Source organism: Indicator indicator, chromosome 5 (genome assembly GCF_027791375.1).
Source record: "Indicator indicator isolate 239-I01 chromosome 5, UM_Iind_1.1, whole genome shotgun sequence".
Taxonomy (NCBI): Eukaryota; Metazoa; Chordata; class Aves; order Piciformes; family Indicatoridae; genus Indicator; species Indicator indicator.
Genome location: NC_072014.1, coordinates 39,716,769 through 39,744,035, shown reverse-complemented (window position 1 = coordinate 39,744,035; position 27,267 = coordinate 39,716,769). Strand labels below are relative to the sequence as shown.

The 27,267-nt window shown below is 41.9% G+C and overlaps 1 protein-coding gene across 2 annotated transcripts in view; it reads left to right on the top strand.

Moving 5' to 3' along the window:
• EPC2 (enhancer of polycomb homolog 2) overlaps positions 1-24,589 on the top strand; it is a 47,607-nt gene extending 23,018 nt beyond the window's left edge. The window contains exons 3-14 of one of the 2 annotated variants that reach the window (XM_054380730.1): positions 1,400-1,545; positions 4,743-4,949; positions 5,727-5,875; positions 6,689-6,821; positions 9,170-9,361; positions 10,270-10,359; positions 11,940-12,085; positions 12,184-12,527; positions 18,173-18,309; positions 20,292-20,451; positions 22,102-22,435; positions 24,329-24,589. In XM_054380730.1, coding sequence (XP_054236705.1) covers positions 1,400-1,545; positions 4,743-4,949; positions 5,727-5,875; positions 6,689-6,821; positions 9,170-9,361; positions 10,270-10,359; positions 11,940-12,085; positions 12,184-12,527; positions 18,173-18,309; positions 20,292-20,451; positions 22,102-22,435; positions 24,329-24,401 — 2,111 coding nt within the window. In that variant the 3' untranslated portion in view covers positions 24,402-24,589. The remainder of the gene's footprint in view (positions 1-1,399; positions 1,546-4,742; positions 4,950-5,726; positions 5,876-6,688; positions 6,822-9,169; positions 9,362-10,269; positions 10,360-11,939; positions 12,086-12,183; positions 12,528-18,172; positions 18,310-20,291; positions 20,452-22,101; positions 22,436-24,328) is intronic. The other variant, XM_054380731.1, reaches the window with a different exon arrangement.
• Positions 24,590-27,267: the final 2,678 nt, after the last annotated feature.

Genomic DNA, 27,267 nt, shown 5'->3' with positions numbered 1-27,267 from the left:
CTCCTCTGAGAGGAAACAGTTTGCAGCTGAAAATGGTCAATGATTGTTTGGAGGCCCATCTCAGCTGTGTCTGACTGTCCATGCCAGGCCACATAGATTAACTGCTGGTAGTGGTTTAGGGAATTCATTATGTGGTCTTGGGTTGGACTGAGATACAGAGAGAATGTGCTGCTTACTACCTGCTGGTTGACTGGTCAGACTGGGGCAGAGAAGACACTAGAATTTGCTTCAGATGTTTTTCTTTCTTTTTTTCCTTTCTTTTGCTCCCTGTCTTCCAAGTTTTTGTTTTTAAGTCACCTCAAAGCATACTGAGAAGCTCAGTAGCAGAGGTTTTCTGTAAGTTAGCACTCAGAACCATGCGTTAAGAACATAAAGATACTTTTCTAATAGAACAGGTTTTAAGAAACCTTTACTGCTGTAAATACAGAAGGTTTTAAATTATTTGAAGTGTTGTGCTTAGTGCTTCACCTCTTCAGGGCTTTAACATTTCATATTAAGAGTTCTTGCTGCTGTATGCCATTTGGTCACACTTTGTAGGACCCTAGAACAGCAGGGTGGAAGGGATGTCAGGGATCATCTGGTCCAAACTTTGGTGGCAAAAGCATGGTCTCAACATGATGACCTCGTCCCCTTGTTGGGGAAAAATTTAGTTTCTGCTATGTCACCCGAATGAAAACTGCCTTCTGCTTTTAGTAGTTCTATAAACTTTGTCAATGTATGGGAAAAGAAATGCACCGTTTGTAGTAAAGACATGAGCTTTGCTGTGGAGAACTTTGGAGAGTATGGAGGAATATTTAGGTCCTACATCTAGAGCTGAGTTGAGCTTGGGAGGAAAAAAAGAATTCCCACAGGACTGATCTAGTGTATTTATGGTTTGTTGAAGTTGCATGAAGAAGAAAAAAGTTTAGTCTGTTAAGTATGTTAAGGTTCTGGGCGTGTTGACCTATTTAAAAATGGGCAACTGAAATTATATAGGAACTTCAGCTTTTTGTCCAAGTGTGGGATTTGATTGAAAATTGTCTTAATTGTTAAGAATCCTATCATGATACTCTGGAGAAGCTGTATTATAACAGCATTAAGAAGTGGTTTTGATCTTGTTTTGTAAAGTTGTACTAAAGTTTATGTGTCTGTGAGACTTTTCAAACAAAAGCTTTTCTCCAGTCACCCCTTCAAACCACTCAGAGTGAAAAAATTCTTAGATTCCCCTCACATTGTAAGTCAGATGAGAAACTTCTACCTACCTTCTTGCAACTTTTCCATGGGGAAACTTTCTAGCATAAAGAGAAAGTGTTACAACAGAGCTTTGCTAATCCGAAATTTGACTGGTTTCGATTTCTGTGTGTCAGATGCAGGCTGGTATGTTATTTACCCAGCATCTCAATGTCTGTTTCTCTTGCAGCCTTCAATCTGGACAACGAGCAGCCAGACTATGATATGGACTCTGAGGATGAAACCCTACTGAACAGGCTGAATCGGAAGATGGAAATCAAGCCGCTGCAGTTTGAAATAATGGTTGACAGACTCGAGAAAGCCAGTTCTAGTCAGGTATTGTACTGTCTAAGGCTTTCTCATCTCTGACTGTGCTGGTGGTTTTTTTTTTTTTGTTTCTCTGTTTTATTTGCTGCTAACAGGATAAGAGTGTTTGTGTGAGTCTGTGGTTACACAGAAGTCACATTGATGTCTCATTGTCAGTATTGGTAACTTAGAAAAAAGGGGTAGGAGAGGAGCTTTTGGGAGCTGGCTGGGGAGAGTTGTTTTTACGTTTTCATTCCTGACCATGGTTTGTTAGACAGAACAACTTAGAAGATCTTGTTTCACCTGTGTTGGTATGGAAGAAGCTTGTGTGGTGATCAGCAGATGATAGCAGGATTTGGCTATAAACGTACATGAGAATCCAAATTCTTTCTTTTGCTTAGTGCTAGTGGGTATTTAATAGTCAGTTCCTGAGGCATGTGTTCCATGAGCCCAGTGTCTGGAGAAGGGTCTTAAGGCCAAAAGCATTGCTCAAAAATTACATCTGAAGGGTCAGTTTCTGAAAGACAAGCCTGAAATAGGTAGAGTTGTTTCTCAGTGAGGTAGGTGTTTTACAGGAGTGAAGGATCTGCTTTCAGTTACTTAACCTGATTTAGTCCAATGCTTTGTGTTCAGGCCAAAATGTTGTATTCACTATATCTTGGAGCAACTGTAACAAGGATTAGTTAAAGATTACTTATTGGGTTAAGATGATGGGATGTGAATAAAAAAGCCTGCAGAGTACATTGGATGGTCCTTATTGAACACATGGTGCTCAGATCTGTGAGAGCTTTGATGTAGATACCCCTGTTTTGGCTTTCAGTTAAAGTAATTCTGGTTATCACTTCTTTGGATTAATTCACATCCTTCTTACACTGGTTTCATCTTTTCATTGCTTGAGTAATGATGTTACATGTAAGAACTGAAAGATGTTTGCCTAAAATTCTTACAATATTTATTGTAAGAATATGGATTTTTCTGTGTAGGTAGCTGCCCCTTTCTATTTCCCTTAAATGTAAATAGCACTGAAGCATTGCAGAGGTCAAGAGTATTTTGAAGCAGAAAGTGCTTATTTAAGGAAATCCATGACAGAAAAGAATTTGTGCGTACGTGAAGCACTGTAATTGATTCTTATAACATTGGCTCACTCTTGAAGGTGAGGTGTGTAAAGAGAAATCCCTCTTTGTAGGTGAAGCTTCTGTGGGATTTCCTGTGTAGTATTTTCTGCCTGACTGCAGGGATTGCAAGGTGTGTGTTCCAGCTGCTTGTCGTGTTTTTGGGCTAAAGATTTTTAGCTCCTGTTGAGTAGCTCTGTCCTGAGCTCAGTGTTAAGGAATGGAAAGATAAAAACAGCTCTTGCAGGTTACTGGAGCCTGGGAAAGAAAAGTTTGGCTGCCTGGCAGATTGCTTCCCCGCATGGGGTTATAATGCTCTCAGATCCCAGTTGGGGTGCTGCACAATGTTCTTGCAGTTTACATGACTTACCACTGGAACAGAAAAGGCTGCTGGTGGGAACACCTTCCTCAGCAAGGAGAGGGCTCCAGACAATGGATGTTCCTCTAGGAATCCTTTGATAACCTGGTTTAAGCAAGGAACATAGGGATTCTGCGTCTACGCTACTGGTCGTACTTGAAAAACAAGCAAGCAGGGCCAAAATGTAACTTTTCTGTGTGTTCAGGGCAGCATTTTTGTTTGTTTGTTTTAAGAAATATGTTAATGGGAAGCAGGGAGCAAAGGACAAACAAGACTGGAATTATTTTAAAGCAGCATTCACAGTGGTGGAGTGATGTTTGCGTATTGGCTACATACACAATCGCATCACCTTCTACATATGGATGGGGCATGCTGGTGATTAACCAGGCTGCTGTCCACTGTGTAGAACAGAGACAGAATTACTGTTTTAGTGCTGCATGAAGTCATGAGCACAGAGGGATTAGTGACTTTTTTCTTTATTTTAAAAACAAGTTAGTGTTTTTCTAATCCTACAGTAGATTGCAAGGGGTTTACACTCTCCTGGCTGGAACTAACACTTAGAGTAGCAGTGGTTACCCTTAGGATAGCCTGGCATATATTGTTCACATTATGGGGAAGACAAGGTGCTGTGCAATTTCTGTTTTAAGTGACAGTACAGATTCTGTTTTCTTTTTATTTAAGGATTTGGTTTAAGATCATAGGAGGTTGATAAACTAATGTATTGGTTAATGATTGCTTTTGCATTTATTTAGCCTGATTTCCATATAAAAAGCTGAACATAAGGGGGGAAAAAGTTATAATGTAACTAATAGACTCAATTTTAAAGATACTTTCCAATCTAAAGGAGTCTATGATTGTATAATTACCTGTGTTTAACCACCTCCTACTGAAATAACTTAGGTAAAAAGTGAGCATCTTTGTACTCAGCTGTAATAAAGGGGATGGTTGGTACCCTTTTCATTATAAAGTAAATATTTGAAGGGAAAAATTAAGAAATCAGTTTATTTCACAATATACAGTAGAATACTACCATATCATAGAATGGTCCTGGAAGGGACCTTAAAATGTCATCTAGTGCAACTCCCCTGCAGTCAGCAGGGACATCTGCAACTAGAGCAGGTTGCTCAGAGCCCCAGACAATCTGACCTGCAATGGTTCTAGGGATGGAGCATTCTATCACCTCTCTGGGCAACCTGAGCCGGGGTCTCCCCACCCTCAGTGTTACAAATTTCTTCCTTTTCTCTGTTCTGAGTCTCCCTCTTTTAATTTAAAACCATCACCCCTTGTCCTGTCAGTAAAATCTCTTCTAGGGGAATCAATAAGAAACTGCAAAGAATTGTACATTAATAATGGCTAACCAATAAGGAACTCCTTTGTTTTTTTAAGAAAGAGTCAAATAGAAGTGATTCCCAGATCATGCTCTGCAGGCTGTAGTAGGTTGTTTATACCTTGTGCATGTAACTGCTTCAAATAGTGTTTTCAGGTTTCGTGAAGAAATTGGTGAAGTTCTAGACTGTTGTGTGGAAGTTTCTGATGATGCCATTTCAGAAAAGTTGGCAACTATGTATTTCCACTCAGGAGCACCAACTGGTAGCTTCAGTACTTTAGTGTAGATCCATATTTTTTTCCTCCCTTTATGGTCTCTTTCTAGAAAAGAATCAGGTTTATTTAGAAAGTGCACAAGAGATGTGAATGTGCAGTTACTTTTTCCCACCCCCATCTCATCTCAACTGTACCTTTTTCATGTTCTTTTCCAGCTTGTCACACTTCAGGAAGCTAAATTGCTGCTAAACGAAGATGACTACCTTATTAAGGCTGTGTATGACTACTGGGTAAGGAAGCGTAAGAACTGCAGAGGGCCATCTCTCATTCCCCAAATCAAGCAAGAAAAGAGGGATGGCTCCACCAACAACGACCCCTATGTTGCCTTCCGAAGGAGAACTGAGAAGATGCAGACAAGAAAGGTAACTTGGCAGTTTCGAGTCTTAAATTGGTCACTGTAAATCCTCCAGTCACAGGAATCATCTTGATTCCTCTCCAGCATGCTGCAGGATCTGTCCTGTGGTATCCACAGTTACTGATCTGATTGTCAGTAGCTGCACTACTGGATCAGCCAGCCCCACTTCAAGCCTGCTGCATGATATAGTCCATGTTTAATCCATCAGTTCTCTATAGACACCTTTACAGTCCTTCTCTTTGAAAGCTGAAGCTCAAAGGGCAGTTTATAGGCAATGGCACATAAACAAGTGGCTGTGGGGCTTGCTAGGTTACAAAATTCCCTCCCTGTAAAAAGGGGAGAAGGATCTTCCATTTGCCATGGAGCAGAGTGCAGAGTTCAGGGTTTGTATATGCAGCGTGAACTGGAACAGGAAATCTATAACTACTCAGCATTTTGTATGCTTATGTACACAACCTTATGTACAGACTCGAGGTGGAAAGAGTTGTAGGAGCCAAGTCTTCAGTTTCTTGTTCTGACAAGCTTTGCCTGGCTCGATATGGAATCTGAGCAGAAAAAGGAATGGGGGGAAACATCTGAAAAGCTCCTTCTCAGCATCCTCAGAAGTTATGTTTTGTGGCTTTGTTTACCAAGTAGGTTATGCCTTAGGAAAAGCTACTTCTGAGTGTACTCGTATGATTCTCACTTGCAGCTGCATTGTATTGTAAACAGCCATTATATTTTTTGGTTATTAATGCCTCACAGGTTTTGCTTTTGACTTGAAGTATGTTTAATCTTTCAACAGAATCGGAAGAATGATGAAGCATCTTATGAGAAGATGCTGAAATTAAGAAGAGAGTTTAGCAGAGCCATAACCATCTTGGAGATGATTAAGAGAAGGGAGAAAACAAAACGGGAGCTATTGCATTTGACATTAGAAGTTGTTGAGAAAAGGTAAAATTGCAAATTATATCTGTAAGAACTCATGGCTTGTGTCAGCAGTAGCGTGGCCAGCAGGGCTAGGGAAGGGATTGTCCCCTTTTACTGGGCACTGGTGAGGCCACATCTTGAATACTGGGTTCAGTTTTGGGCCCCTCACTTTCAAGGACATTGAGGTGCTAGAGCATGTCCAGAGAAGGGTAGTGAAGATGGTGAAGGGTCTAGGGCACAAGTCTTATGAAGAGCAGCTGAGGGAACTGGTTTGTTCAGCCTAGAAAAAAGGCCTGTGGGACTCCTTCTGGCCCTCTTCCAACTCCTTGAAGGGAGGCTGAAGCCAAGTGGGGATCAGCCTCTTCTTCCGAGTATCAGGAGATAGAGTGAGAGGAAATGGCCTGAAATTGTGCCAGGGAGAATTTAGACTGGATATTAGGAAAAATTTCTTTCCTGCAAGAGAGGTCAGGCATTGGAACAGACTGCCCAGGGAGGTGGTGGAGTCACCATCCCTGGAGGGATTGAAAAGCTGTGTAGATGTGCTGAGGGATATGGTATAGCAGCGACCTACCAGCTATGGATTAGAGGATGAACTCTGTGATCTTGGAGGCCTTTTCCAACCTTCATGATGCAATGATTTATAGCACAGAGAGTTCAATTCTGATCACATAGGTTTGAAAACACCTCCTGTAATTTGTGTGTTAATGGATTCTAGTCTTCCATACATGCACAACTTCAGAAGCCGAAATAGAAAGGTGTATGCAGACTGTTTGCCTGTTTTTTTCCACGTTTCCCGTGGGAATACAGTATTGTGTTTTTAATTGTATGTTTTTCTAGGTACCATTTGGGTGATTACGGAGGTGAAATCCTCAATGAAGTGAAACTTAATAGACCTGAGAAGGAGATGAGCACAACTCCATCCACTCTTCATAATGGAAATCATCATAAAGTTCAAGAATGTAAAGTTAAGGTAAGGTTTCTTCTGCTGCTAGGCTCTCACTACCAGTTCCATCATTTTCGAGTCCCTTCAGCAGATGTATGTGGTGGAAAACTGAGTAGGAAGGAGCCTGCCACATTTGAAGGTAGGAGATGAGGAGACTGCTGTGCTTGCTTCCAGTTTAGAATTTGTTTTAAATCTTAGTTTTAAAAGCTAGGCTGGTGTTGCTGTTTGTTCCTTTGGACAGCAGACTGCAGTAATCTTTTATTTTCCTTCCTAGGTCTGTCCTTGGCCTTGTAAGGTGATGTAAACAGAGAGGTGTCAAGTGGGCATCAAGGCCTCTATCAGACTGCAAAATACAGTCAATTACTTTTCCTCCTCCCTTCAAAGGGAGACTGGAACACTGAATTTTTCTGTGTTGTCCATGTCTGACCCTCAGTGCAAAGACAGCCCTAAAAACACAGGATTTTACTGAGTTAGAGCTAGAATGCCAAAAGGTTCTGAGCTGATGAAGTGATCTTTGCTTAGTAACTTCCAGACAGAGGCATACAACTGTTACATCTTGTGACAGATGGAAACAGCTGGAAGCAGCTAATGTTTTAGAAACCACTAGTATTTTTAGTAAGTTGCCATGACTGAGGCCTGTACCCTTCTCTGTAAGACCCAGTAGGTGTTGTTCTGCCTGCCCCTGCTTGGCCCTATGCATTAGGTAAGCAGCAAACACAGAGAGGTAGAAGTAAAGTGTAGCCTCGAATGCTGGGTTCGGTTTTGGGCTCCTCACTGCAAGAAGGACATTGAAGTGCTGGAGTTGCTCTCTACAACTCTCTGAAAGGAAGTTGGAGCCAAGTGGGGGTTGGTCTCTTCTCCATAGTATCAGGTGATGAGAGAAAATGGCCTGAAATTGTGTCAGGGGAGGTTTAGGTTGCACAGGAGGAACAATTTCTTTGCTGCAAGAGTGGTCAGGCATTGGAACAGGCTGCCCAGGGAGGTGGCGGAGTCACCATGACTGTAGTGTTGAAGAAACCTGTGGACATGGCACTTTGGGACATGGTTTAATGGCCTTGGTGGTGTTGGGTTGAAAGTTGGACTGGATGATCTTAGAGGTTTTTTCCAACCAAAACAATTCTATGATTCTGTGAAAGAGCAACTAAATTTGGGAACCTTCAGTTTCTGCCAAGGAATGGAAGGCTGCTCAGAGAGAATGAGTGTGTAGGGGTGCAAGGCTCATGTTGGTCTGTCACACGTCGGTTAGTCACTCTGCAGCTAGTGAAGCTGAGGAATTCTGTGCTTAGGCTACTTGGACAACGCCTTTGCATTTTATTAACCTCTGCAGAAGCTCAGTAGATCCAGGTTTATTTTTGTAATTGACCATGTTAATAACATTCAGAGAAGCAGTAATGTAAGAATAACCCATAGCTGGAAATGCTGAACTTCAGGGTTGGTTTGGTTTTGGTTGGTTTTTTTTTTTTTTTCTTTCCTCTTGTCTCATGAAGAAACATTCCACTCCCCATGCAGTGATGTGCAGTTCATTAGCAGTAAAGACAGCATCATGTAGTCATGAGCAGCTTGCTCTACAAGCACCAGTACTGAACCAGGCTGCCTAGAGAGGCTGTGGAGTCTCCTTCTCTGGAGAGATTCCAGACTCACCTGAACATGTGATCCTGGACAAGCTGCTGTGGGTGCCCCTGCTTTAGTAGGCAGGGGCTTTGGACTGGATGATCTCCAGAGGTCCTTTCCAACTCCCACTGCACTGGGATTCTGGGATTGCAGTTACACTTACTGCACTGAGTGCAGTAGAGAAAAAGGATAAGACCTGATGGTCTGCTGTTAATGTGACAGGAAAAGAAACACACCCAGCTTTGAAGTCAGACCTGATTTTGAGGAAATAACTTGAAATACTCACAGTTGGCTGTAAGGCTGGAGAGTTGCAGACCTTTAAGTTTGTATTTAGCACCCACGACACCTTGTGGTGACTAAATTTAATACAAGTCCCTTGCCTTGTTCTCGGGCAGGAATGGTGTTGCACCTTCTGGTTTTCATCTCTGCCTATGAAGCTGAGCTCCTTTACTGGAATGTCAGTCAGACACTTCTTGATAAGCAGTCATTTGGGGAAAACAGGATTTGCAGTTCCAGTATACTGTGTGTACTGCAAACAGGAAGGCTCTCAGAACATCCCATAGCTTGTTTGTTACTAAGCAATACCTGTAAACATGAGCTGAGGTGAAGCTCTGGGGGTTTCAATGTTTGGAATAAATTTTGTGTTAGGTTTCTGCAGCCATTTGCTGGATGTTGAGACGCTCTGGGCAATAAGGAGTCATCTCCTCAAGGTATGAGGATGGGTTAATTACTATATATTGTTTTGGATTGTTTTTCACAAACAGCATCCTCATCATTCATCCCTAAAGGAGGAGGTGTCAGATGTTGTACGTCAAAAGAAGAAGTACCTGAAGAAACCCAAAATGGAGTGTGTGGTAGCTCCTCAGCAGCCCTCTGCCGAGCCCTTGCCCCTTATCAGCAAGAGTGACATTAAGCAGTATGATTTCCACAGCTCGGATGAAGATGAGTTCCCACAGGTAATAGATAGTGTGTTACATCATCACAGTCTGCAGAGGTGGATGTTCTAGTTGCCAGTAATGTGACCAGTCTAGACTGAAATGGAGAATAACTCTGGACAGTGGAAATATATAAAAGATAGTTGGGTAGACTATGAGTTTGTTTTCTTCTAAGGTATGGAATCATAGAATTGTTTGGGTTGGAAAAGACCTCCAGGATCATCCAGTCCAATCACTGACCTAACACTACCATGGCCATTAAACCATGTCCCAAAGTGTCATGTCCACATGTTTCTTGAACACCTCTAGGGACAATGACTCCACCACCTCCCTGGTGCCTGACCACTCTTGCAGGAAATAATTTCTTTTTCTAGTATCCAACGAAAACATGCCTGGCACAATTTCAGGCCATTTCCTCTCATGCTATCGTCTGATACTTGGGAGAAGACACCAACCTCCACCTGGCTCCAACCTCCTTTCAGGGAGTTGTAGAGAGTGAGAAGCTCTTCCCTCAGCCTCCTCTAAAGAACTCCAGGTCCCTCAGCTGCTCCTCACTGGTCCAGTTCTCCAGACCCTTCCCCAGCTTTGTTGCCCTTCTGTGGACATGCTGCAGCACCTCAATGTCCTACTTGTAGTGAGGGGCCCTAAACTGAACCCAGGATTTGAGATGTGGCCTCATCTGTGTGCAGCACAGGGGCATGACTGCTTTCCTATCCTGCTAGCCACTGTTTCTGGTTGAGGCCAGGATGCTGTTTGCCTTCTTGGCCGCCTGGGTACACTGCTGGCTCATGTTGACTGCTGTTAACCAGCACACTTCGGAGAAGCTTGTATGTAATATATAAACACGGCAGTGGATATTACTGCCATAATAAATCCAGTATGTGCTTCATGCCTAGCAGCTGGAGGAATGACTTTGCTTTCTGCTCTAGGTGCCCTCCCCAGTGTCAGAAGCAGAGGAAGAAAATGATCCTGATGGACCGTGTGCTTTCAGGAGAAGAGCAGGATGCCAGTATTACGCTGTAAGGCTCTCTGCTGTTGGCTTCAACTGGGGGGGTTGTTGTCTTGTTGTTTTTTTTGTTTTAATTGCTAAGGTAGTACTGCTTCTGTTCCCACTTTCACCGCAAAAGCTTTGATTTGGTGAATTTGGTTAACTCTTTACATAGAAGGATTCGATCTCCAGCACTGCTGTTGCCATACATGTAACCTGATCACAAAAATTGATTATTTTAGTGCATATTTATTAACCTGCCAAATGAGGCATTTCAGACAGCACACATCATTTCTGCTTGTAAAGCTTGTGCAGGTTTGAGTTGGTAATAATAGCAAAGATACTAATGGAGTAATAAAACTGCTTTGAGGGAAACTGGTGGGGCACGTACACTGACAAGAGCCAAGAGGTGGATATTAGAGCAAAAGCTGTTCAGAGCAGCAGTTGTTTTGGGAGTAAAACTAAAGGGCAAGCTTAGGAACCCCTGTTGAAATCACCTACACAAGTGAGCTACAAGCTTAGCTGGGAATTGTCACTCCACTGCATACAGCTGGTGATTCAGCAGGATCCTTGACAAATGAACAGACCTTCTTGGTATTGCCTTTGTCACTGTAAGTATTAAAAGTATTCTTCTGTACTTAGCACTGGAGTTATCTGTATAGTTTTGAGGTATTTCTATCAGTTATTTTTCATCAACTCATTTTTACAGACAAAAGCTTTCGTGCCACTGACCTTTACTAACATGAGTAGACAAATTATTAGAACAGGCCCTCAGCTGATCGTTAAATGTAGTCAAGGTGCAGCCTTGCCTGCATAAAGTTGTAGAATAGGTTGGAAAAGACCTTTAAAATCATAAAGTCCAATAACCCAGCACTGCCAAGTCAATCACTAAACTATGTCTCTCAGCACATGGCTTTTAAATCCCTCCAGGGATGAAGATTCCACTGCTGCCCTGGGCAGCCTGGTCTGGGCCCTGACAACCCTCTTGGGGAAGAAATTGTTCTTCATGTCCAACCTAAACCTCCCCTGGTGCAGCTTGGGGCCATTTCCCCTTGTCCTGTCACTTTCTGCTTGGGAGAAGAGAGCAATTTCCCACTCACTCCAGCCTCCTTTCAGGGAGTTGTAGAGGGCAATGAGGTCTCCCCTGAACCTGAACAACCCCAGTACCCTCAAGCTGTTCCTCAGTTTCTCATAGCCTGAAACTCAGAGGCTGTAACAAGGAAAGAATTGCTCTCTGTGTTTTAGATCTTGTGATCAATCACCAAAAGAGACTTTGCTGGACAAGAGGTGCTGGGCCTGTGTCTGAGCATTTTTATGTACTGCCTCTGGGCAGAAGGAATTAATTGTGTCTTGTTTTATATTTTGGTTGAGGTGTCTTAATTTTTATGATTAATCAAGTATAGAGGATTTTTTGCTTCATGAGTTCCTATTGGGTTTGGGTTTTAAATCCCCGAAGTTCTTTTGTGTTCTGAGTGTATTAATCAAGTGACAGTTCTCTGGGCTTTGTCCGTATTCTAACCTGTATATGATGATCACTTAATATAACCTAATCAACATCTGCATTCTAAATGAGTATAAAATGGCTTTTTTTTTTTCTTTTTTTCTTTGCAGCCTCGTTTGGACCAAACTAATTCTCCATATGAAAACTCAGAATTGGCAGAATTGGACAAACTGAGGTTCAGGCATTGCCTTACAACCCTTACAATTCCAAGAAGGTGTATAGGGTTTGCAAGAAGACGAATTGGCAGGGGTGGAAGGTACAGTTGTGCTATTTTGCTCTTATTTGCTCCCTTTCAAAAGATGAAAGTATTAGAAGTAGTTAAACTGATTTTGATGTTCTGTCCTCTCCAATTAGGGTTATAATGGACCGAATATCCACAGAACATGATCCTGTCTTGAGACAGATTGATCCGGAAATGCTGAACAGTTTTTCAAGCTCTTCCCAGACTTTAGACTTTTCTTCTAATTTCTCACGGACCAATGCTTCCAATAAACGTTGTGAAAACAGACTGTCCCTTTCTGAAATCCTAAGCAATATCAGATCATGTCGACTGCAGTGTTTCCAGCCAAGGCTACTCAATCTACAGGACAGTGATAGTGAAGAATGTACCTCAAGGAAACCAGGGCAGACTGTGAATAACAAAAGAGTCTCGGCAGCGTCTGTAGCTTTATTGAACACCAGCAAGAATGGCATATCAGGTAGGAGAAGATTTGAGTTCTTCTGCAGCTTAAAATACTGAATCCAGGGGGTTTTACTTGTGATTGGCTGGCCTGATGGGATCTTCAGCAGTGGCGTGTTCCTAAAGCAAAGATACAAGCTGATTATTTTGTCTTTCTTAGAGTATACTGAGATTTTGCACAGACATCCTCTTCCTCCTGCTTTTGTTAACAGTTTCAATAGAATCTTAATCCAGTGCTGGACTTAACCATGCATTACCCAAAGGAGGAATTCTGCTCCTATTCAAGCATTGCTAAGGTGTGATTGAGTCTTAAAGACCTTAACTGCCCTAACCTTACTTGAGGAGAGCAGATGCCAGTGCAGTCATCTCTTGAGTCAGCTTGATGGCCTAAGAGCTCCAGATTTGGGTACAGAAGCACCAAAGTTGGAATAAAAGTCACAACAATTAAAAATTGCTTGTAGCTTCTATTAGCTGTCTTTACATCACTTGCTTCATGTCCTAGAGGCTGTAACTGCTTAAGCTTTAACATTGTCAATTCTGTGCAATCACAAAAGGATGTGTGATTCCCTAAGGATTGGAGATAGGCCAAAAGAGAGCTACAACCAAGCAGCAGCAAGAATCTGAGCATTTTCCTGCTCTACGTACAGAATTCTGTATCGTAAAAGAGGATAATTAGGATAGTATTATGGGGCTGCTTCTGAATCCCATCATTGACTGTGTGGATGTGGAGCGCTCTGTCTCTTTTCAACTCAGTTGCAGGACTGGCTGTTTAATCTTCAGCAACATACCTTCAGAATTCCTGGGTAGAAATTGCATTTCTTGAAAACAAAAGCACTTTATGTTTTGGTTTTTAAAGACTGAACATTAGCTTAAGTAACACCAGTGTGGTGCTGCCATAAGCACAAAATATTTATTCCAGCCTCATACTTCTCTAACTTTCCAGTATAACCATTACAACCTTTACACTGTTCTCTCTTTCTCATGCAAAGATTTGCACAAGAACGTTTTTCTGCTGCAAGAATTCAGACATGGTGTGCTGTGGTCATCTTCTGTGTCATTTTTTGTAAGGAGCCTGAGGGTCTGGAGAGTTGCACCTATAGCCAAAAGGGGCAGGTTTGTGTGGTGGGATTGTTGATAAGCATTAAGAGATGTTGTGTTAAAGGAAATGCAGATATTAGAAAGGGATGCTGTTTGTCAGCTAAAGATGTGAAACATGGGCCGTGAGCTGTAAGGAGCAATGGAGAATTTGCTGGTAGCTCCTTATGTAACAACAGCAAGTTGTACTTGCAGGATTTCTGTTGGCATGAATAAAGTATGATGACCCCAAGGTAAGGACAGTTCCCTAAAGGATCCAGGTTAAGTTGATTATTTTCCATAGAATTCTCCATGATAATAAATACCAGTTGATTATATAAGGATTAGCTAGATGTGAAACTTTAGGGCTTTGAATTCTGCCGTGGGGAGACATCTTATTTTGTTTGTTTGGTTTTGTCCCTGAGGTTTGGACTCTACATAAAAATCTAGGGGAATATTTAGAAGCTGATATATCTGATTTTAATAATATATGGTGAATGAAGGGAAAAGGTTGAAAAGATCTGTACAGCCTCCATACCTGGCTTTAGTCTAAATGAAGATTGCAGCAGTGGAAGAGAATTTGGTAGCTGTAGGGAAGGTGAGACATAATAATAAAACAGAAATTAGAAGTGTTTAAGCAGTCTATTAGGGGAAAAGGAGGGTTGTGGTTTGGTAGGCAGCTGTGCATGTGTAAGAAAACAAATGTCAGGCTGTGCTGGCTTGGGTAATAACCATCAACAGAAATAAAAACCCCTAAGCTGATGGTGCTGTGTGGCAAGTTAATGGCAGATCTGCTACACATGCATGGACTAGCACTGGTGTCCCTCAGGTTTTGCACTGTTAGGGAAAGAGAACTCAAGGAAGTGGTAGAAGAATAGAAAAATACCCATTTTAATGATGGGAGAGACTACAGAGAAATAGCTACAAAATACATGAAACAAATCTGATGGATCTAAGGCACTTTGTAGAGAAATAGTAATTAACTTCTGTTATATAACTTTAGAAATCCTCTGAGGAATACATTTAGATGAGAACAGAGATCACTGAGGAGTCGAAGTACATTATGCAGGGAAATTTATGCTTATGGAAGACTTTTTTCTTTCCAGATTTAAATTAGAAAATAGACCCTGTAATTCTGGTGAAGGATCAGATGCAATAGACAGCAGAACTCTTCAGCAAGTAACTGAGCCAGCGGGAGGCACTGCTGTTAGAAATTCTCATTAGTAAATAGTGAGTAAATTTGGAAAGTGCTGCTCAGAGTCTGGTTGTGCACTAAATGAGCACAGGTCCTATCCCTAAAGTGACTCTGATTGGGAGACAATTGTTGAAATAAGTTATTTCATATCACGCTTACCTGCAAATATAAAGCTGCCTCTAGAAGAAACAGTGACAGTAGTAAACCGTTTCTGGGTTTGTTTTGCTTTGTTTTCTTTTAGTTCAGAGAAGACGTAGAGGTGCTTGCTTAGATTTATAGTGCACAAGAATATTTTAAAGTTACTTCTGAAATATATTTTTCACTTGTATTAAAGCAGCTATTACTCTAGTATCTCCTCAAGTGATGGGTATTGTTCAAAGAGAAAGACAGGCTTAAAAATGTGTGACTAGTCTTTTCTTGAAGTGTCTGAATAAATGACTGTTTCAAGTACTTTCCTGCTCATGTTACGAGAACTGAAAACGTGAAAACTGAATTTGAGGAACTTGAAGAGACAAGGTCACTGAACAGTCTTTGATCAGTTGTGTAAACTTTCTGTACACACTTTCTTAACACACTCCATCTGGAAAAGTAAACTGGTCTCTGGGCCAGATATGTCTCCAGAAGAATTCTCTTCATAATCTAAAATGAGGTAAACTGATGAGCTCAGGATAGCACTGATCATCAGGAGAGATGGTAGAGGAAGGAACTAGGGAGTTTGCAGATGTTACTACTTAGGCAGCAAGGCAATACTTAACCTGCTTGCTGAATTCCTAGAGTACAGTTCAGTTATTTTTGGGACTGAAGTAAGAAAGAGGCTTTAGGCAAAATCTTCAGCAATTTGCAGCACAGTTGGGATGTTGCGTTTGGCTTCCAGTCTGCTTCAGCTGCCAGCTCCAATGACCTACTGAAATTGTTATCTGCTCAGTTACCATGTCCCTAGCTACAGAAGGCAACTGCAGATGATGTTCTCAGAAGAAAAATGTTGCTGATGGAACAGAATTTCAGAGCTGTTGTTGTCTTTTTGGTTCCCCTCTCCTTACCACCCTAAAGTAAATACCAGGTAGAAGTAATTAATGAAGTACCAGTTTTAGGACAGCCTGAAAGATGATCTTTGATTAAAGCCCTCAAAGCCTAAGAGAAATGACATAATAATCTATGGCTTTCGAGGAGGAGAGGAAAGGAGGAAGACTTGATTTCACAATGGCTTCTTCACCCTTTACTCTGGCAGTGTTTCAGTACAGTCAGGCTAGGGTAAAATAGAAGATCTGATATTGAGCAGTGGAAGCTAAAAGCCATGGAATAGAATAGAACCTTTGATAAGTAGCATGGAACACTTAACTGTGACCTTAAAAGCTGCCTTGGGACCTTTGGAGGTTTCTCCAAGACCCTTCGGTTGTTTGATTTGGCAGAAGTAAATGATATTAAAAGTGCTAATGAACATCCACTGCTTTATAACAAGGCAAACAGCTGAGCTCAGCCTGACCACTGAATAAATACCTGGTAATAGGTGGTGAACTGAGTGAGATCCAAACATGCCAAGGCAGAGGAAGTGAGGTTTACATCACTACAATCACCTTCCCTGTACTTTGTAACTGAATGTCTGAGTCAAACTGAGAAGGGGAGAGTGAAAACACAGAAGTGATCACGTAGGATAAATGAGATGATCCTCTCATGTAGAGGCTGCTTTCTGCATCATGTCTATACAGTCCACAGGAGAATGCAGCACTGAGTCTAGATGGATACCCCTGTACTGCAGACAAATAGCAGCTAATTACAGCTAAATGCAGTTTAGGTATTTCTATGTGCCTTATAAGCTTGTTCTCAACCACTTTTTTGTAAAACATAAGATCTTCTGGAATTTGTTAGCTCAGAACTTAAAAGAAATGCATCATATGTAATGTTCCATAATGCTGTGCCTAGCTTGGTTGCCTTGAGTAGTGCAGCACATACTGAGAGGCTGTTGTGAGGGAATATGGGTTTAGCTGACAGAGCTTTGAATTCTTGTAGTGATAGGTAAGAATCTTCAAGAAAAACAAGGTACAGGTAATTATGAAATGTATTTTACTTTATGTTGGAAATTATAATAGAATTCTTAAGAGTAGCTGTACAAGTCACTGATGTGGTTGAAGCTTGTTTCAATCATGTAGCAGTAGAGAAGAAGTTTCAGTATTCGGTCCCAGTCTTAATTTTGGTATTTATTCAGAGTGGAATTTCAGGATGACTGTGAGGATTACAACTAGTAAAGGAAAGAGCCAGACCCTGCAAGATAGCTGGCATGAACATGTGAGGTGATCTGAGTGTTTCTTGAGGTGATTCTGATGCAGAATGCAGATGTTTGAGGTCTTGGCAAAATACAGTTCAGAATAAGCTGTTGAAGGGTAGTTAACAGGAATCTTTGGAAAGTGAATTGCCCTACTTCCTCCTAGGAGAACTTGGTTCTCACTTAGCATCAACTACACAAAACTCAGGTTTTAACATGAAGCACCTGACAGGTTTTTCAGTTTATCAAGTGTGAAATTCTTCACAGGGAGAATCTTGAGAACAGCTTTTCTGACTTCACCATCCCTTCCACTTGCTGAAATTATGGTGTGCTAGAAATTGCATTAACCTGATTCTAAATGTATTGTCTCACTCTGAGCTCTAGTTTAAAACAAATTAATTGGTGGAGAAAATCCTGTTCAGGTGAAACCTAAGCATTTTCTTGAGGGGAAAAAAGGAAGGTCAAGTAAGGTTGAACTATATGGATTTGGTGAAAAGAGCTTTGTGCTATTTGCAAGCATTTACCAAGTTTTAGAGCTCAATCTTGGCTTTGCCATTGTGTATTAGTTCATGGTGCTTTCCAGGGAGGGTTGATATAGAGATGTACAGAGACTGTTCAAACACATGAATCCTGGCTGTGCTGTTGAAGTAGGTGATGTCAAACAGCAGGTGTATGCTTCCTTTACAGTCTGCTCTGAAGTCACAAAAAGGACCACTAGTAAGGGGATGTAGGAAGGAAAGTTGCACAGCAATGAACTCCATGTGTCCCCTGGGGGAGAAGACACCCAGCTCAGCCCAGTGTTCTTCCTCAGCTGTGATTTTTAGGATGTGCTTGTTTTTTGAAAGCCAGGAAAATAATTTCAGTAAGGTTTTGCTTAAACCTACTGCAGAGAAAACCACCAAAGACAGAAATGGCTTAAAAGTGATGAAAGGTGTGAACTACTTTGACATAAATGGATTCAATGCTAAAAGAACAAAACAAACAAACTTCACTTGACCCGGCCTTTTACATAAGAATTGACAAAATGTATATTGTCTTCATCGACTTGTTACTCAACACAGATGTGCTCTTGTATGTTAGATGTTTGTGTTTGGTGCAGGCCCATTTGACACTGGCTCCACTTTCTTTTCTGTAGTAACAGGGGGTATCACAGAGGAACAGTTTCAGACACATCAACAGCAGTTAGTTCAGATGCAGAGGCAACAACTTGCTCAGCTGCAGCAGAAACAGCAGTCTCAGCATTCCTCACAACAGACACATCCGAAAGCACAGGTAAGGCCCCTGTTGTGTGTTGGTGTATGCTGGTAGCCTCCTTTTGCTGCTGACTCTGCTCACCTCTCTAACAAGCTAAACAGCACCCCAGTCAAGAGGTTACATTTCACAGGGGATGTAGCATGCATTAGTCAAGATACTTTTCTAGTTGGCTGTGTAGAGAGTGCCCCAAAGGCACCTTATTAGAGAATCATAGAATGGTAGGGGCTGGAAGAACCTCCAGAGATTGAGTCCAACCCCACAGCCAAAGGAGAATCACTGAGGGCAGGTCATACAGGAATGCATCCAGATGGATCTTCAAAGTCTCAAAAGAAGGAGACTCCACAATCTGGGCAGCCTGCTCCAGGACTGCAGCACCCTCACAGTGAAGAATTTTTATGCTGTATCTGGGACACATACTTTGCTTTCATTTTTCTCTTTCAAATGAGATCCTGTTGGTTTAGTTTCTTGGGTTTTTTAAGTTACACATCATGGCTGCATTTTGAAAGGAAGAGCCTTCAAATCTGACCGTGTTAGTTGTGTCCTCAGAGCTCCAGTCAGTGCAGGAATAACCAATGCTCTATCAAGTCATACTGTTTGCACTGGTTTTATCCTGTTCCTTTGTATAAGTGCTCCAAAGAGACTTCTTTACTAAAACTGCTTGATGAGGTAATCTCTTCTGTTACGAACAGATGCTCAGTGAGTACTAAAAATTGGTAGCTTCTGAGAGGAAAAATGTTGTTTTGCATATTTAATGTGATTCCTTTCCCCTCCTCATCCCCAGTATTACCACTTCTGAAAGAATTCCATTTTCCCTCTGTAATACCTTGCAAGGGAAGAGTATGTTTTTCTGTTGAGCTTAGATTTTGTTAGTTACTTACCAACAAAACATAAAAGCTGTTGCTGTTGTCAATTACTTATTTTGAGTGGTTCAATTATAAAATTGCCTGTGCTGTTTGCCCCTTCCCCTCTGTGTTGTGATTGAATAATCAAGGATTCTGTGTTGATGGTAGGTGTTTTTGGTGGTAGTTGATGTTGTAGGTGTAAAGGCACAATATCAGAATATTTAAACAAAAGGGATTAATTCTGGATTTTTTAAGTCATTTTCTCAGTTAATATAAACCGAAGTTGCAGAGTGATACATACCACCATTTCAGGGTGCCTTCCTGGTACTTGCCATTCTCTCTGAGAAGCTGGGCCAACAGAGCCTGTGTGCTGCCACAACACATTTGCTGTGGTACGGATTGCTCCATGAGAGTGAAGGTGCCATAACTACTAAAACTTCTCCAGACTTGCAGTTGCAGGGTACTTGCTGCCTGGAGATAGAAGACAGAAGTTTAAGGCACAGTCATTTCCTTAGAGGAGGCTTCTTCAACAGTCATAGAATGGTTTTGGTTGGAAGAGATCATCTAGTCCCAACCCCCCTGCCATGGGCAGGGACACTTCCTACTAGACCAGGTTGCTCACAGCACCATCCAGCCTGGTTTTGGACACTTCCAGGGAGGGGGCATGCAACCACCTCTCCGGGCAATCTGTTCCAGTGCCTCACCACCCTCATGGTGAAGAATTTCTTCCTAATGCCGAAACTAAATCTGCCCCCTTTCAGTGTGAAACCATTATCCCTTTGTCCTGTCACTACGCTCCATGACAAAGAGTCCTCCCCAGCTTTCCTGTAAGCCTCCTCTAAGTACTGGAAGGTCTCCATGAGGTTTTCCCAGATCCTTTTCTAGGCTGAACCAACACATCATCCGAGTGATGTCATGCCATGGAGGCTGAGTTGGGCAACACTTACCCTGCACTCATTTGGATGCCCATTTTCAAGTTGTCTTCAGGCTTGTTATGTGGAAATATTTAATGTTATGACAAATTTGATTACATTTAGATGATGTGTTTATTTACTTGCTGGTAATTGTGTGCATTGCAGCAATCTTAATGTGGTAATTTATTTTCTAGTTGGCTATTAATAAATGTAAAAACATATTTGTGTGTTTTTATTCCCCCAGGGCTCCAGCACCTCTGACTGTATGTCAAAAACACTTGATTCAGCCAGCGCCCACTTTGCTGCATCTGCAGTGGTCAGTGCCCCCGCTCCAAGCCGCAGTGAGGTCCCGAAGGAGCCAGCCACCAGCCACAACAATATCAATGGTGTTGTCCAGCCTTCAGGTGATGATTGCTTACAACTCCTGCTCTAGTCTCAGCCCAGACTGAGCTCTTCCCTAATTTTTACAACACTATTTAATAAACAATAAACATTTCAAATATATTAATTGTGGTACATTAAATATTGTTCTTTAAAATACCTTGGTGCATTGGCATGTGGGTTAGTACAGTCATAAAACCACCAAGTGCTGCTTTTTTTTTTTTTTTTGTGGGCTTTTATCCTCTAATGTTCTATTAAGATGAAAAGCATAAGCAACAGCACTTTAAAAACAGTGTGAATGTGTACTTTAAAAAAATCAATTGCTTATAACATGGTGAAGTACTTTGAGAAGGAAATAGAAAAGTTGCCACACTGTCCTAGATTGCGCCCAGAGGTGGTAGATGCCCCATCCCTGGAACCATTGCAGGTCAGGTTGTTTGGGGCTCTGAGCAACCTGCTCTAGTTGCACATGTCCCTGCTGACTGCAGGAGAGTTGGACTAGATGAGCTTTAAAGGTCCTTTCCTACCCAAACCAGTCTGTGATTCTTTTCTCATCATTATCTCACCTGTGTATTCAGACCAAAACATAACCAGTCAACTATGGTTTAATGGCCACAGTGATGTTAGGTCAGTGGTTGGACTTGATGATCTTAGAGGCTTTTTCCAACCAAAACAATTCAGTGATTCTCTTTCTGAAGCTACCCTAAGTTTTAGGTCTCACAGCATTTGGGATTCCTCCCAAGTACAGGTGAAAGTGTAGCCCTTGGCATTCACTATGTTCCCCCCACCCCTGCTCCTGAACCTCCCTTGTTGGGGGGCATCAGTGCCAGGGGTGCTGGTGCAGGAGCCATGTTGCTGAGAGACAGGTGCTGTTTGCCATGTGACTGCCATAACAAATGAAGGGCTTTTAGAGTTACTCCTTGTTTTAACAGCTAATGATGTGATTAGTTTTATAGACCTTCTGCCAGGCTGGGTTAATGATAATATGAAACAAATAGAGGGAGAAAAAACAGAGCTGAATAAAATCAATACACTGGAACAGTTCCAGGAGAGGGAAAGAGCTCTCTCTGTGTATTCTTTAAGATGCTATCTGGGAGGGTGCTGCTGGAGGGGTGGTGGCAATGCACCATGCTGATAGAAAGCAGGGTGTTTTCAGGGATAAGAACCCAGGGGAAAAGGTATCTAGTTCCTTTGCCACCAAAGTTGGGACACTGAGTAGCTGGGATACCAAGATGAGAATGAAGAACCTCTGGTGTGAATGTATACTGTGAAACCTCAAATTTCTCACAACTCAGGAGTGCAAACAGAGCAATGCAGCATAATCTGAGAGGAGTTCTCTACTCTGAGCTTTAGTTCTCTAACTTTGCTCCCTACAACCTCTTTATGCTGCCTGCAGAACAAGGTAGGAGGTGGGGAGGTGTAAATTTGCTTCCACCACTTATCTCTGAGGCTGCCCAACTCAATCTACTTCTATGGGGAATGTTGCCCTTTGAATTTAAAGCACCTCAAATGAGGTGTATAGAGTTGGTCATTGTAAAAGTCCTTTGTCTTACAGCTACGTCTTTCACTTTCTGATCTTGTGAACGCAAAACCCCACGAACTATTTCTAACACTAACTAGAAAAGTTTCTGATCTGCTGCTATTTTGAATTAACAACATTTCTCTTCTCACAGGAACCTCTAGAACTTTGTATTCCACCAACATGGCTTTATCATCCAGCCCGGGGATTTCAACTGTACAACTCGTAAGGACAGTGGGCCACACCACCACAAACCACTTAATCCCAGCCTTGTGCACAAGCAGCCCTCAGACGCTCCCCATGAACAATTCTTGCCTGACCAACGCCGTGCACCTCAACAACGTCAGCGTTGTCTCTCCAGTCAATGTGCATATCAACACAAGGACTTCAGCCCCGTCGCCAACAGCCTTAAAACTTGCCACAGTTGCTGCCAGTATGGACAGAGTGCCAAAGGTAACTCCTAGCAGTGCCATCAGCAGTATAGCAAGGTGAGTCTGAAGAGCACATTTTGCAGATCAACCACCATGTAATTTGTACTGGTTTTAGGCACCAGTAGTTTTGGTAAACCTCCATTGTGATTGAAATAGCTGCAGTTTAACCCTTCTGATTTGGCCCTTCTCGTGCAGCACTTTGGGATAGATACCATCAAACTCTCCTCATGTTCTCCCCACAGCTGTCTGTACCCATACTGTAAAATGTGGGCTGGCACTTGCTTCTTAGATGCACACCTATGGAGATGCGTGTTAGATATTTAGAATCATAGAATCCTTTTGGTTGGAACAGACCTTGAAGCTAATCAAGTAGAATTATAATTAAGGCCAGGCTGGATGAGGCTCTGGCCAGCCTGATCTAGTGTGAGGTGTCCCTGCCCATGGCAGGGGGGTTGGAACTAGATGATCCTTGTGGTCCCTTCCAACCCTGACTGATTCTATGATTCTACGATTCTATGAACCTGACACTGCTAGGTCACCACTAAACCATGGCCCTCAGCACCACATCTCCATGGCTTTTCAATCCCTGCAGGGTTGGGAACTCCACCACTGCCCTAGGCAGGCTGGTCCAGGCCTTGACAACCTTTTTGGGGAAGAAGTTGTTCTTCATGTCCAACCTAAGCCTCCCCTTGTGCAACTTGAGGCCATTTCCTCTTATCCTGTTGCTTATTCCTTGGGAGAAGAGACCAGTCCCTTGTGGCTCCAACCTGCTTTCAGGGAATTGAGAGACAGAAGGTCTCCCCTCAGCCTCATTTTCTCTAGCATTTATGTCAATGATGAGCTGTGTGCCAGCCTGCAGCTTACCTGTACAGCTGGATACTCACTCATTGAACATGATGATTTCGAGATGCTTAGGAGATGGTTGACAGGAGTGGCAGGAGCTTGCAGTTGGCTGAGCTTTCTCAAAATGACAATATCTGGGCTTTAAGTCTATGCTGAATGATATTTATAAAAAAGAAGTCATGTTTGTTTAAGAATCAGAAAACAAAAAAATGGCTGTTAGCAAATGTGCCTCATTGATTGTTTCGTAATGCTTCTGGAGAGGTTAAAAGAGCTTTATGAGGTGGGAAATGGCATGCCAAATTGAATAGATTGAGAAAATGGTATTTTTAGGTATTTTCAAGGTATTTTTTAAGGTGTTTGTATTATTTAAAGGTGTTTTTTAGATATTGCTAAATTGGCAATCGTGCTTCAAAGCATACTTCTGTATCATGAGTGTATTTAGTCAGAGAGGTGTGGAAGGCTACAGAGATGCTGAGGAGCCTGGAACATCTCTGTGAGGCAGAAAGGCTGAGATCCTGGAGAAGAGCAGCCTGAGGGGGGATCTTCTCAGTGCTCAGTAAGAGCTAAAGCATGGGGAGCAAGAGGATGGGGCCAGACTCTTTTCAGTGGTGCCTAGTTGAGAGGACAAGGGGCAATGGGCACAAGCTGGAACCCAGGAGGTTTTATCTGACCTTGAAACTGTGTTTCTAGGCTTATGTGTTAGGGTTTCTCCCTCTTCCATAGAATTGTAAAATTATTTTGGTTGGAAAATGCCTTTAAGATTATCCAGTCCAGCCGTTCTCGTAACTATTAAATCTGGTGCTGAACCATGTCCGTCAGCACCACATCTCTGTCGCTTTGAAACACCTCCCTGGGCAGCCTGTTCCAGTGTTTGAGAACCCTTTCAATTAAGAAGTTTCTTCTGATACCCAAATTAAACCTCCCTTGGTGCAACTTAAGACCATTCCCTCTTGTCCTGTCAGTTGTTACTAGGGAGAAGAGACCAATCCTCACCTGACTACAACCTTGGAGATAGCAGCTGTGTGAAAGCAGACAGTGCCTGTAAGAGAGGATTAGAGGAAATGCTGCTGTCCCAGCTGTAACCATTGCCTGTTTCTGTTGTTGCAGAGAGAACCACGAACCAGAACGCCTGGGTTTAAATGGCATAGCAGAGACCACAGTAGCCATGGAAGTGACATAACCTCAAAGCAGTGTCCCCACCTGTGCTAATGGTGTGCTCCTTTCTATTCCAACCGAATGCAAAATGCAGCACTCTGTGGATCACAGAGAACTCAAATGGACCTAAACGGACTATGGTTATATCGTGTATTAAGTCGATATATAATGTAAATTTTGTAAAATTGGGAAAATCACTACCTTGTAAAATAGTTTTATTTGTATCATCAATATTATTTCTGTTACTTGAATAGTAGATATTCATCATCATGCTTTTGCACTTGAATTTGCAACTGAATGGATTAAAAAAATAATTCTTTAATGGGATCATGAGCATGAAATGGGATCCTGCATCACTTGTTTTAACTATTTATTTTGCCATGTTTACATTTTGTATCTTGTACAAATAAATCCAACTTTGTGTCTAAAAAAGAAAAAAAAGTTAAAGATTCATAGCTAGGAGACAAAATTCTTGTAATTTTTTTCTAAAGGAAATGTAAAGTTTTCACTTGGTTCATTTTGTTTCACAATTTGACTAGATGGACTTTTTGGTAAATACTTTAGTGGCATTTCACTGTCAAATATGAAGTTCAAGGCAAAATAGTATTTTCTATTACTGTGCAGGGGAAAGGGATGGATCGATACATGCAAATTTAATGTAGTAACTCACTTTTTTTCCATATATTTTGAATGTATATTTCTATTTATAATACCAGTTTATAAAAAATAATTACACAGGAAAAAAAAAAGACAAAAAAAAAAAAAGGACAAAAAAGAAAAACTTAAAAAAAAAAAAGAAAAACAAACCACACACAAAAACCAACTGACTAGGAAAATTATGCATCTAGCACATGGCCAAGTGTGCAGAGCTGAGCAAATTTTCAACTGGAGGACATTTTATCGGAAGACTGCGTATTTTAACCGGCTTTCAAACTGTAACACACCACATAAAGGATATTTTACCAGGTATGTATTGCATTATATATCATTGCAATAATTAATTATTTGGATGTCTAGCTATCGAGCCATCCCAGGTGGTGGGGCAGGGTGGGGAGGGAGGGTTGTGGCAAGATTGTCTTTTCCATTTTGGCGAGTTTTCCTGTGGCTCCAAGGCAAGTAACGGGTTGGAAAAAGTCTGACTGTAAGCGTTGGACACCTTGGTAGTGTAGTGTTTTAGTGACTTTTTTTATACGGTTCTTGTACATTAGATACGTGTAGTGGTGTTTCAGAATGTTTGTTTATGCACTAGTTCAGACAACTTTCCCTGTTACTTGTTCTTGATAAGTGAAAACTGCAGGGAAATAAAAATACATATCAAAACATGGACATGGTGCATACGTGGTTATTTCACAAGGTGCAAGCAGGCTGAGCTTTAGAGCTCGGCAGTCGTCTTTTCATAGCTTCATAGAACGTTTGGAAGTGACCACAAAGATGTAGTTCCAAGCTCCCTCCACTAGAGCAGGTTGCTTAAGGCCTCTTTTGATGGTTTTGACCAAAGCATAAGCACCTTTACCCCAAAGGTGGCCCTTTCTGTGGTTGTTTCCTGTGCTTGCAGTGTGTGGCAAGGGAGGGATGATCTGCTGGACCCAAGACCTGGCAGTAATCGGTGCGAGGCAGTGTCTTGTTCTGCCATGCAAACCTCAGGTGTTCCTTTGGGGGAATCCTTTGGATTTTCTGCTTTTTGGTTTTCTACCTGGAATTTGGATCACAGTTTTGTTTCTTACAAATCACTGAATAGCTGAGGTTGGAAAGAACCTCAGGATATGGTCAAGAGCTGTTTGCCTCATGTCGTGCAGTCAGTGTATTTTTCCTCTTGGCTTTTCATATAAAGAGCTTTTTTGAGTCCAAGCTGTGTTTAACCATGTTTTTGTCTTACATTCTGTAAGTTGGAAGTTCTGACAGTAAAAAACACAGAGTTTTAAATACCAGCAGCTTGTCAGAAACTCATGATGGCTAAATTTAACTATTTTTTGCTTAACTGATGTTTTATTTCCTATTCAGTATTAAGTCTGCATAGATTGTATCTGTTGGGAATAGCCAAAGGAACCCAGGGCATGGCAATGTCCCTACCTTGGTCGGGAGAGGTGTGATGGGTCAGCACAGGAGGAGGCACCTCTGCAGTGTCCTTTCTGTATCAAGCCTCTACTGAATCGGCTGCTTCTGACAAATTGTTCTCTCCATGTGTATGATCTCTTCACCTCACTAAGGTTTGCTGTAGAACTGGGTTCCTTTCCTGGGATAATTATGACCTGTGTAGGCTGAAGGATGAATGATTATTTTTTTATTTTATTTTATTTAGAAAGAATTGTTGTAAAGTTAAGTCTGAGAAAGAGAACAGAAGTTCATCTCCTTGGTAACCAAAATAAACTTCTTTCTCTGATACATCCCAAAACCCTTTGGGAGGTTTCGTGACAATCTGAAATAATTTCATAGGATAATCACAGAATGGTTTGGATTGGAAGGAGCCTTAAAGATCATCTAGTTCCAACCCCCCTGCCATGGGCACAGACACCTCCCAGGTTGCTCAAGGCCCTGTTCAGCCTGGCTTTGAACATAACAGGCTTGGAGCCTCCACAGCTTCTCTGGGCAATCTGTTCCAGTGCCTCACCACCCTTGTAATGAAGAATTTCTTCCTCATGTCTAATCTAAATTGTGTTTCCTGCAGAATCCATCACCCCTCATCCTGTCACTAGCTTTGTTCTGCAGGCTGAAAGCTGTACCCTGAGCAAGCGTCAGTGTCCAAGCTCTGCGGTACAGACTCTTCTCAGAACAAACAGGCATCGGGCTGATGGGAAATTGCACCCAAAATGTCTCTAAGGTTGCTGTGAGTCCATGACTTGGTGTAGCCTAATCCTCAGCTAATTGCTTCGAAAACCTTTAGCTGCAGCTTC